Consider the following 12,888-nt stretch of genomic DNA (forward strand, 5'->3'; position numbering starts at 1 on the left):
ACAGAGGTCCTGCAGCCTGTATCAGTCCACCAGACTGCCTGATCACCACCATACAGTGCCCCTGTATCCATCCGCCATGGCACTTATAAAGAATTGAACTGTATTAACTTTTTCCTCAAGAAATTGTTTACATTGTTCTGTTGTTTATGAAACCACAAGGAGTGAGGAATGTGAGAATTCCAAAAGGATGAACAAGAAAAAGGGTTAAACAGGGAGGTCACTGGTCTGTAGTGTTTATTGTTTTTGACATTCACCTCACAGCGTCCACTCATCTTGACATTCTTGGGCTTTTGTCCATTTATTATTTAGAAAAGCATATTGTGTATGTGAATCTGTCTGATATTATGCATAATACTGGTGTCTTCAATCAAAGCTGTTCAATCATAATTACAGCATATCACTGTTTGGTTCATTTTTTAAAAGGCAAATGGTGGATAAACAGATTGATTTAAAGGAGGTACAAAAAAGACTACATACCAGTAGGACTAGCGTCCTTCAATCCACAGTACATGTACAGACATGTTAGACACAGAACGCAGCATTACAAAACCATTCCACAAGTTCTCATGTTCTTTGGGCTATAACAAATAATGCAGCTCAGTATTGCACCATTTTTTTAAAAGCCTAATCTCATATTTTTGTCCTGTATAGCCAACTCAACATTGTTAGTACCAATCCAATCTTGGACCAGGCTAAGTGGGATCAGTATGCATTTTAAAAAGTGTACTGAAACTGGCTGTGATCAACCTGTTTAGTGGAAAATGTAGCCTGGTCTGGAAGGTCCTGTGTTAAGGAGTGATAGTAACAGGTAAAACAAATCTTGGGACTAATCCCACAATTAAAAATCCCACATTGAGGAAATACCGAGGTACCATTTTACCACTCAGTTTCAGCTGAGGTATAAATCCCTAACCATTTCTACAGGAGCTCACCAAAAGGAGGGGGTGGACAGGGGAGGCTGTTCCTTAGTGCAATAGGGGGTTTAAAGTAAACAAGCTATCCTGGGGCCCCATTTATCAATCATGAGTGAGCACAAATGTGTGAGTAAATCATGTATAGGATCACCTCCACACAAAGTGTGACATTTATCGTTTGCTTGACTGCCGTGATCTACCAGTGAGTTTTAAGAAGCTCAGGATCATTCGATAAAGCAGTATTTAGGAACCATTTTGATGCAATGTTGATTGATGGGGTTTCTGGTCCTCAAAGCACACGAAGGTAGAGGTGCAGAGCCAATCAGGATGATACGATTCGGTCACACGGCAGAGGGGTGCAGGGCCAGTCAGCATGATCCCATTCAGGTCAGTGGGGTTGACGGCCAAGATGATCCCATTCAGTTGCAGGTCAGTGGGGTTGACGGCCAAGATGATCCCATTCTGCTGCAGGTCAGAGGGCTGGAGGACTAGACTGATACCATTCTGTCACAGTTCAGAGGGGGGCAGGGCAGCAAGGCTATCTCTGTTCTCCTCCAGGTACTTGCTGCAGGACTGGAAAGTGCCATAGAAGCTGGAGGAAAGGCCAGCAATGTCATTGGAGATGTAGGGGAGGACTCCAGGCGTGGCCTGGTTGTAGTATGAGATCTGATGCAAAAAACAGAAAATGACATCAATGGTTGAAGTGGCTTTACACAAACTCTGCTTCTATAGCAGGGGTGTTGTCAAGAAGATAATCACTAAGCCAATGATGTTTGACATGACAACGACCAAAGAAGCTGGCTCTACAGCACAAACAACTCTCAAGCGGACGCTAGAGCCTCATTGGCCCACCATGGTGACATCACTGGATTCCTCTATGATACTGAAGCCAGCACAGAGCACCTCCCCCCTGGTGTACTCCTCAGTGGCTGGATGGGTAGGCAGAGTGACGGAGCGCAGGGCAATCAGATAGGGATCTCTAAGAGGGCAGAAAAGGGATCTTTACCAGCTTCTGTAGCTGAAAAGATGGATCAATAATGGATGCATGTATGGATAATGAGTAACCTGGGGTCACAGGGCTTCCTCCTAGAGGCTAGCAAGATGAAGTCCTGACCCTTTCCCCCTCGACTAAAACACGGAGTGGCGACACGGTAGATGGTGTCATCCTCATCCGCCTGGATGATAACGTCACACTGTCTACATTGGACAAAACACACGGGAGAAATTAGATTTAGAACCATCCTCATCTACAGTAAAACACTACAATAAAATAGTACACAAGGATATCAAAATGATCATTGTGGCTATGTTTCAGCTATTTGTTAATGTGTTGTGACTAACTATAATATGATTACCTGTAAATTATTATTACTAGCTGCCACTGTATTGTGACTAGCTGACACTGTGTTGCGACTAGCTGTGACTGTGTTGTCACTAGTTGCGACTGTGCTATCACTAGTTGCGACTGTGCTAGGACTAGCTGTGACTGTGTAAAGCGAATGTTACTCACTGGTAATGCCTATCCCACTCATGTCTCCTGCGCAAGTCTGAGAGCAGTTGGAAGACCTGTTCAGCAGGAACATTGACAGTAGTCTCCACCTTAAAACACAACATCTGGTCCTCCTCCAATGTGTACAGACTGACCTGGAAACAGACAATAGGGACAAGGTTCAACCATATAAATTCCTATAAGATCATTACAGGTTAAACCAGAGCCTTGCATAGCTGCAGGAAGATGTCTCGACCAGGGGGTGCCGAGGATACACCAGGGGGTGCTGAGGATACATCAGGGGGTGCTGAGGATACATCAGGGGGTGCTGAGGATACATCAGGGGGTGCTGAGGATACATCAGGGGGTGCTGAGGATACATCAGGGGGTGCTGAGGATACACCAGGGGGTGCTAAGGATACACCAGGGGGTGCTAAGGATACACCAGGGGGTGCTGAGGATACATCAGGGGGTGCTGAGGATACACCAGGGGGTGCTGAGGATACATCAGGGGGTGCTAAGGATACACCAGGGGGTGCTGAGGATACATCAGGGGGTGCTGAGGATACACCAGGGGGTGCTAAGGATACATCAGGGGGTGCTAAGGATACACCAGGGGGTGCTAAGGATACACCAGGGGGTGCTAAGGATACACCAGGGGGTGCTGAGGATACAGTGGATATAAAAAGTCTACACACCCCTGTTAAAGTGCCAGGTTTCTGTGATGTAGAAGAATGAGACAAAGATAAATCATGTCAGAACATTCTCCACTTTTATTGTGACCAATAATGTGAACAATTCAACTGAAAAACAAACTGAAATCTTCGAGGGGGAAAAATGAAAAATAAAAACCTTACAATAACCTGGTTGAATTGTTAAAAGGTGGAAAAAGTTCTGACATGATTTATCTTTGTCTCATTCTTATACATCACAAGAACCAGGCATTTTAACCGGGCTGTGTAGACTTTATATCCACTGTACTTCAGGGGGTTCTGAGGACACATCAGGGGGTGCTGCAACGCCCCAAGCAGCCGTACTTCCCACGGGTATGGAGCCTTGTTATGATTTATTTATTTACAGTTTCATTATATAGTTGACATTGAGCTATTAGCAAATGGAAATGTTATTTGTAGTGTAGTTCCGTTAAGAAAGAGAGGTCTTCCCCACTTAATCAAATGTGGGCCTATTTTAAATCCAGTCATTATGACAGGGCACTTTCAGCTTGCCAAAGAAAGTAATTATTTGATTAGATAGTATGGAAAGGGGAGACAGCAGGTAATTAACATACAAAAACATCACTATGTAATTATTCAGTTGAATAATGCATGATTACAATTGACTCCTTTATGTTAACCAGTTCCACAAATAAGACTAACCTTGTTTTTTTCAGTGCTTAACATCCAGTTTCCTCGAGCAGCCATTATTTTCAGTGCGGACACATTGCTGTAACTAAGGTACATCTAAAACAAGAAACTGGTTTGGATTAAGATCCTGAAGAACAACAGTTCTCAACATCAACATGGTGCATAACCAACAGGGGTGGTAGACCGAATTTAGCTGTTGTAACCAAACCTGAACACATTTTAAACATTGGAACAGTGGTTGACGTTTTGTGAACAACACAATCACTGCACACGTGTGTTACCTGGTTACTGATGTCCCAGGGTACGGACAAAGGCACCTCAGCATGCTTGCAAGATATGATGTACTTCCTGAAAACACAGTTGTAAGTATTTAAAGGATTTATTGTTTTCTTTGGCATTAAGAGGTTATAACAGGTTGATATTTTTTGGTAAGTCTTTATCCCCTACCTGTCCAGACGGATTTTCTTCCTAGCGATAGCCTCCTGGTAGCGTCGATACCCATCCTTAGGGTGAAATACAGAAATGAAATGGTGGCCTGGCTTTAACCACTATGCAACAATATTGTATGAGCAGAGGCATGTATTTATTTTTATAACTTTTTGAAGTGGCAAAATAGCCAGTTAAGAAATCTGCGCTAACCTCAATTCACTGTATATAATTCATTGGTTCTCAATGTTTTTGGGGTCTGTGACCTATTTAGCAACAGCACTTTCATCAAGGACCTCCTTATAATCATCACCCATCTGGAGTGTTGTACAAATAACACAAGAGGTTAAACCTGTTTGTTGCTCTTTGGGGTTTCAAGCTGGGTGTTTTGTAAAAACAACTGCTGATGTAAAAAAGGGCTTTATAAAGTACATTTGCTTGACTGATTAACTAGAACTTGGAAAGGAGCATTTTAAATATCTCACACATGCACGCCTTCAAACACCACAGGTCGAACATGTTCCTCAGAGGTCATCTTCAGGACTCACCACAGGTTCGGGTCGTATCCGGGGCAACGTGCGTGGCTTCCCATCCTTGTTCAGGACCTCAAAGATCATGAAGGCACTGTTGATGTGCCGCAACTCTCCAGCGCCTTGGTAGGCCTCAGCACACACACCCACCTCCATACTGGAACACACACTAATTACTCAACTAAAATGACTTTTAAAACTATTCTAATAAATGTAACACTTGGATAGTGGACAAAGAATTGTTTAGAATTGTTTTAATACATCAGAGATTGCCTAAATTACTGATTTTACTGGCAGGGACAAATAATTAATTCTGGCATTTGGATGGGAATTCAGGTTTTACATTAGTTGTTAAATCTAAAACAAATATAGTAAGATGCTTTATTTTGATGTATTTACAATTTATGAGAAATCAAACCCGTGAGATCTGAGTGACCAGTGGATCTTAAAGCCCTCAAACATTGGAAGGAAGTAGACTGTTGAAAGGAGAATTAACCTCAGGTGTGCAGGGCTAGCGGTTTGCCACAACCCCAAGCACACTTTACATGAAATACATTGTGCAAACATGAAAGGTTGTCATACCAGTTGTTATCTGCCAGTAAATATACCCCAGAGCTGGAACCCAATCATTTGTTGTATATTCACAAGGACAAATTATACCATAGCAACACAATTCTGGCATTTATAACAGACACAGGTTTGTTACTATTATTTAAACAGAAATAATATGTTTGCACTTACCTGTGTTTAAAGGCATTGTTAACAATGGCCTTCAGCACCAGGCGGTCACCAATGTGAGATGGGCCCCGAAAGTGGAACATGTCAATGCTCCTTAAGGTGGGGTGTGCATTACAGAGACGGCTGAGACAGACGGATACACAGAGACAGACAGAGTCACAGAGACACAGAGACAGACAGAGTCACAGAGACAGACAGAGACAGACAGAGTCACAGACACAGACAGAGACAGACAGAGACACAGAGACAGACAGAGACACAGAGACAGACAGAGGGAGACATTAGACACAAAGAGAAGGATATACAATATATAATTTTTTTCTCTCTGCATTTGACCATTTACTCATTAGGATGAATCTATATGTTGTCACAGTCAGAAAGCTCATTCTCTCTGTAGGAAGGCCAGGCTCCAGACAGACATTCTCTCTGTAGGAAGGCCAGGCTCCAGACAGACATTCTCTCTGTAGGAAGGCCAGGCTCCAGACAGACATTACCATGCTGAGATGGTGGCCACATTCTCCATCCAGGCCATGATCTGGCCCCCAAAGGTGCTGACCTGGTGGTTGGCATGGGGGGGGAGCACCAACTCCACACTCTCCACCCGCGTTCTCTCACCCGACACCGCATTCTGGTACTCCTGGCACTCTCCTGTTGGCACGCACATGTTTGTTTTTCTACCACAAAAATACTTCCTATTTTCCCTATGCCCAATCCCTAATCCTAACCATTAAACTAACCTAATCCTAAACTCAACCTCCATAATCTAACATTTCAGCCTAAATTTTACCTAACCCTTGTGCCTAAATGTAAATCTAACCATAAATGCCTAAACTGAAAGTAACCTCAATTTTAACAGTATGCCCAATTGTAGGTTTTACCCATAACCAAACCCTAAACCAGAAATAGACTTTGTGGGACATCTGATGCATCCTGTGACCTTGTGTAGGAAAACAGAACTCACTGGCTATGACTTGATGCTCAGTCTGATCTACAGGTTTCCCTGGTCATTCTGGTCAGTCTAGTACAGTGGCCCCCAACCTTTTTTAGTTACTGTACCCCCCAAAAGATTTTGCACTGCTTGGAGTACCCCTGAAATACCCCTTCATGTTAATTTCACTAGTAAGCCTATGGCATCATGAGTGTTTTCATGTACCCCTTGTGGAGAGGCCTAGTACCCCCATGGGTCCTAGTACCCGTAGTTGGGAACCACTGGTCAGTCTCCCCTGGTCAGTCTGGCAGACAGTCTCCCCTGGTCAGTCTGGTCAGCCTACCCAGTTGAGCAGTACTGCTGCTCAGTAGGTCTGTGATGATCTCAGCATGGATCAGTCTCATCCTCCGTCTCTCTGCAGCGATACTGTACTCCATCTGCTCCGTCTGTGTACGTGGATCTACTTGCTTCAGCTGCACCTGCGAGCTCATATACACACACACTCAGGTTTAGTGTTGGTGGGTGATGTGTCCTGCCATGGAAGCATAACATATTGATGTGGCTGAAAGGGAATCCAAAACAGCCTTCTCTTTTCTCTCTCACTCTTTCACGCTCCTCATGCCTCACCTTCCCAGCTTCAGTGCGTCGTGCCACAAAGGTGGCAAAGGCATTGCACACATTCCACTGGCTGTCACTGAACAGATCCTCACAGCTGACTGAGATGCCCACCTAAGGATGACATTACATCATGAGACCCACAGCCTGGCAGAACAGGGACATGTTGTTGAGTCATGAGACCCACAGCCTGGCAGAACGGGTACATGTTGTTGATTCATGAGACCCATAGCCTGGCAGAACGGGTACATGTTGTTACATCATGAGACCCATAGCCTGGCAGAATGGGGACATATTGTTACATCATGAGACGAACAGCCTGCCAGAATGGGGACATTATTAGTGGTAAATGTGACAAGATTCCTTCTGTGAAGAACACAGCATTATGTGACCTCAGTATCAAAACCAAACACTAGAAGAATTTAAAAACAAATACTTCCCAGATTGAGTAGTAACTACACCAACCTCCATACTAGACGTGAAGGCCCTGTTGACTTTGGCCTTGATATTGACAACCTGTCCAACTCTGTGAGCAGACAAGACAGAAACATGTTGTTAAACATGGAACAGTGGTTACTGTGCAAACAGAATGATACCTGCCAATATAAGGCCTTTATAAACACACATATTTCTGGGCTGTTTGGGAGTACCTACCCTATAGTGTGCTCAAAGTGGATATCATCAACAGAGGCTGTAATACAGGGAGAGCCTGCATGTCTTTCAGCTGTGACAATAACAAAGATGCACATGTTCATAACATAGTGGACAGGAAATACATCCCCTGTGTGATTAAAACACTGAAATCATCTCAAAGTACATCTTGGACTGTCAAACTCAGTTCTAGTCTTGGACTGGTGATCTCAATTCAAGTCTTGGACTCAATTCAGATTGTGGAAAGAAAAAAGTATCTTCTGAATGAAAGCCCACCAGACAGACATGCTGTGGAGTCCATCCACTTGAGTAGCTGACCCACGCTGAGTTCTCCGCAGTGGTTAGCGTGGCAGGGCAATACGATCTGGCTCATCTTGACCTCTGTGGGGTTCCTGTATACCTCCCCACTCTCCAGGATGAACAGGGGGTCCTCCATGAAGTCCCCGTCCCCTGTTTCACTTGACATGTCTCTGAACTGGACAGGAGGACACATAGGGAAGGGTTTGGGGACACGTTAATTACAGTACATGAAAGGGATAGTCTCCTTGTAGGAGCCTATTTAGACTATATCAATTGTCGTGAACACATTTTCATTTCAATAACATGAATGTAAAATGTAAATACCATTTTCGATTCACACAATTAGTTACTCTCAATGGTTTGGAAGGTGTTGCGTGACAAATGCCCTTTTCATCCAAACAAACTCTTAAAATGTGTCTCAGAAGCAAAGCCTCATTCATCATAATACATCTATCAGTGTGTAAAAATCACCGTCATGTATCCTCATACAAAACATAGATCAAACCAGATCTGGGGTCAGATGGTAATTATGTGTACATTATTTTTGAGGAAATCCTCCTAACATCCAGCCTCGATGGACAGTCTGATCTACGTGAGGTCTTGGTGGTCCCATAGTGCTTCCTAACAGTGTTCTTGAGCATTCTCCTCAGGATACTCAACCACTTTAAAATATTTGTTTATCCACCCACTGTTGTGTCTTTCCATATGTTTGTCTCTTAGCTCTTTTGTAAGATCTTTTGTGCTCATGGTTGAGCATTAGCTTTTTAATTCACTACCAAACAGAGGGTACCTACAGAAACTACGGAATGTATCCTGAAACCATATCACAATAAAACAAACCCCCTTAAAAGTCTTTGTTGATACCTAGAAATTTAAATCCATAGAAAATGTGAGAAAAACAAAAAAATATATATATATATAAATGTAATTCATATACCCATTTGCAGTGTTTATGGAGAGAGGAAGCTGAAATCGACAGGTAAAAATGTCTCATGGAAATATTCCAAAATAACGTATGAAAATTATTAAGTCCTAATCATTTGTCTCAATTAAAGAAATGACTAAAATGTTTGTATTTTTACCCATTTTTGGGCCCCTTTACAGAATATTTTTTTCCTCCAGAGTAGCGCATTCATTTGTGGATCAGAGCCACTGCGCCAACAGAACAGTTATTGTGCTTCACGAAACAAGGTGCTTTCCATGTGGAATAATCTACAGATTAGTAGGTCGTGTGACAGATTGCTTAAAAACATTTTCCATCTCGAAGAACAGGAAAGGCAGTACAACCTTCGCACTTTGTAATGGAGACTCACAGAGCTTAGGTCTATTTGGTTGAAAGAAAGTCAACAAATCAAGAATTAGACTACAGGGCATTATTCCTCACGGCAAACGTTTTATGTTGTTGTAAATAAACCAAATGGAATAGATCTGCTGTCTGTCCCAACTCTCTGTTCACAGGAAATGGTCACCTGTTAAGTTATGCCGGACATGCGACGACAGAGCAGTACTGACCTCCAAAATCTGAAACGGAATTTAAGCTGCAGGATTTGCCCACACAGCCATTCATAGGTATTTAAAACTATGTTATATAACACACACGTTATAAATTATTAATAGAAACTTCATTATATATGACTATGTGGCTGCACGAAGCCAAGACAGTAAAACAGATTTGTGAAATTACTTAAGGACTTGACAACTGTAGTTAGTCAACACAACACAAAAGTCTGAAGTATGACGTTTGCAGGGTAAAACAAATTACTAAGCAATTGCACTAAAACAAGTTCACAATTATGTATCAGGTCAATACAAATGACTTACCCGAAATGTTATGGATCAGGTCACGTTTGATTGATTGATTGATTGAATGTGCACAACAACACGTCGTTAACTTCATAGAGAAAAGTCTGCACACCGCCCCTCTATAAACGCTCGGTCTCATTCCCCCTACGCGAGTGGCTGGCATGTAGCCGAAAGCACCAGCGCTAAATCAGAACCAGAGTAGAACATTCAATAACCATTTTCTTTAAGGTGGAACTTTGAAATTGGAATTAACCGACAATAACCTACACGTTAAGGTGGAACTTTGCAGATGGTTTATTGAAAATATAAATATCTATATTTGTCCAATGAGAGTACAGGCAGTTGTCAAGGTCTTGTGAACAGTGTACAAAGCTCTCAGCCAAATAAGCACACTACTTCAGACCTCCTGGCAGACACGAGTTAACGCTCCTCCGCTATCCCTGAACGCCCCATGAAGGATACAAACAGACAGAAACAGAGAACACTTGCATCAAAACCCATGGGATTATCCTACTACTACCATCAATGTAGTGATTTTTCTGGAGCCAGGACCTGTAACCCTAAATGTACTGTAAACCAATAAAAGGCACGAGCACAAGAGTTGTAAACATTCCATTTCACAGTTATGTAACAAGCCATGTAAGAACCTATTCTTATTCAGAACAACAACCTCTGCATTAGAAACAGGCACCTTTGAGATATTAGTCAGATGCCCTGACTACTAGCCTATTTTGCCACACCAAAATAGCTACAGGAACCTGTATCAAAACCATTTGCCGGTTTGTCCTGTTTGTCCATCATCACTACTAGTGGTTGAACTGTTTAACATGATAGCACCTTGGTCTAGAAGTGGATGCCCTACCAAAATATCCCCAAGAGCCCAAGAAAAATAATCACCTAAATGCCATCCCAAACATCATATCTGATGATTTGCAGATCTCCCTTGCTGCATTTCAGGTTACAGTGCTTCAACAATAAGAACAATACTGAATAAATATGAATGGGATGGTTGCTTGTAAGAAACCTCTTCTGTCAAAAAAAGAACCAAACTGGCCATCTTAATGGTGAAACATTTTCTGACATGATTTATCTTTGACTCATTCTTTTACATCACAATAACCTGGCATTTTAACAGGGGTGTGTAGACTTTTTATATTAACTGTATGTCAAAGACAAGCATACGTAGAAAAGCACACCAGCAGAATGTCAGAGAATATATCACAAACCCAACTGAGTGAGGGTCAGGTTACAGTCTGCTGAGAAGTATCTGAAAGACCCTGTAGAGTTCTGACACAAGCTGTTATTGACTTGTTGATATGTTATTCTCAGATACAATGGAAACCTCGAAACTCCCCAGACAGAGCTGCATCAACAGGGCAATAACCCCCGAAACACTGCCACAGCTTCCATGGGTGTTTCAAGTTAAAAAGGGAAGTCAGTTGACTAGTTGCCAGTCAGCTTATCTGAATCGAACGCTTTCACCTGCCGAAGAGATGACAGAAGACCCAGAGGGAACAGGCCTGACATCAACATGGAAGATCATCTGCTGTATGTCCATTCAGTGTCAAACTGTAGATGGCAAACTATCAGAATACCGTTGGTTGCCTAAAACGCAGTTGGCTAGAAAATGTGTTGTAATTCCAATATGGCACATCCGATTTAGATAAAATAAATACCTTTAAATTAAACCTTCCTATTTGAAATGTAACCCCACAGTCATTGTATAATTTCAGACCCAAAGTAATGCAATACAGAGCAAAAAGACAATAAAAAATGGCATCATTGTCCAAATTTTGATGGATGAAGGTCAGTAATACCTACTTGTCTAGGTGGTCAATGAAATAAGAAAATATTTACAATAAAACAAGCAGACCTCATGCTTTAAATTTCTGGTTGAGAACAATTCGATTTTTTATTGTATATACATTCTAATTTACTGTTGATGTAAAGCGCCATTCTTCATTGCAGAGTGAAACGAGCGCCACACGATGGCTGGATTGCTTAGTCACAATTTATCCTACTGAGTAACAGTCCGCTAGCTGTTTCAAGTTCCCCCATAAACCAGCGGTAGACGGTCGGAATACATGGGGTATATTTATCGCATATTCTGCTACAAAACTTTTCGTCAGAAGGTTTCTGTTAAAACGGAAGTACACTGAACGAAACAGACAGGAGTTACCTGAATGTGTCCAAAAGAAATCTGCATTTATTTGCTTTTTGCAACGTGAATCGGCAGAATTAAATCCACTTCTCTGTTACACTTGTGCTATAGTTTTAAAATAATTTTCTGTGGAACACTGTTGTAATTTCTTTCTTTAAGACAAAGATTCAAGCCACGATGATGAAATGGTTGTCAATATGAAACGTTTTATTAAACAACTGAACAATTATCGTCCGCTTTCTTCGTTTCAGTCAAATGAGATTTAAAGAAGAATAGAAGACATTACTAAATGAAAATGTTCAACTGCGTCTTCTGTAGCCTATAGGCTATCATCATTTGATTAATCAGAAGGCTGCGTCAAGGAATATCAATGATATGCAAATTGCTATATTTGGGGTTACAATGTTGCAAAGTATGTGCAGCTACTGTACCAATCCAACCTTACGCACAAGAGACCATGTAGCTTGTTTACCTGCAGGGCTTAGTCAGCGGTTTTAAGGAACCCGTTAACCTAGTCCATATCAACAACCAATAAGACTACATGCGATTTTCTTAAAGGGGTAGACAATGCTATACTTCAATTCACAACGAACAATGTCTTAAATAATCAGTGATAAATATTATACTAAATGGCAAATGACGGTTGAGATACAGTCATTTACAGTAGACCTATGGAGTAAAATAGTCTACTTTTAAGTGTGCGCGCGTTTGCGGCGCGCGTGAGGGGCATTTCACAAACGACTGTGGTATTTCAAACTATGATAATGTTAACCCAGACCGTAAAAAGAAAGATAAACGAACAAAATGTGCATAATTTCCCTTTGTCTTGCAATCCGAAATGGACGTAGCAATACATATGCTCTAGTAATATTTACACGTTGCCAACATAAAGAGCTGAAACTAAGACGCTTTGGTCTCCACTGATATTTAGAAAAACTCTGAAATTATTTTCCAGATATCTCTAAATGT

At 41.8% G+C, this 12,888-nt stretch overlaps 1 protein-coding gene across 1 annotated transcript; it reads right to left on the reverse strand.

The window, feature by feature from the left end:
* Positions 1-216: 216 nt before the first annotated feature.
* acot11b (acyl-CoA thioesterase 11b) lies at positions 217-9,942 on the reverse strand. The gene is made up of 16 exons (XM_010865041.4): positions 9,777-9,942; positions 7,932-8,130; positions 7,659-7,728; positions 7,470-7,530; positions 7,017-7,118; positions 6,733-6,868; positions 5,956-6,109; positions 5,465-5,584; positions 4,742-4,880; positions 4,215-4,270; positions 4,049-4,115; positions 3,780-3,863; positions 2,425-2,558; positions 1,980-2,111; positions 1,767-1,893; positions 217-1,580 (listed from the first exon to the last, which is right to left on the reverse strand). The coding sequence occupies exons 2-16, from the start codon at positions 8,119-8,121 to the stop codon at positions 1,422-1,424; spliced, it is 1,731 nt and encodes a 576-aa protein (XP_010863343.2). The 5' UTR covers positions 8,122-8,130; positions 9,777-9,942; the 3' UTR covers positions 217-1,421.
* Between the last annotated feature and the right edge of the window lie 2,946 nt (positions 9,943-12,888).

The sequence above is a fragment of the Esox lucius genome, chromosome 8 (assembly GCF_011004845.1).
Source record: "Esox lucius isolate fEsoLuc1 chromosome 8, fEsoLuc1.pri, whole genome shotgun sequence".
NCBI lineage: Eukaryota > Metazoa > Chordata > Actinopteri > Esociformes > Esocidae > Esox > Esox lucius.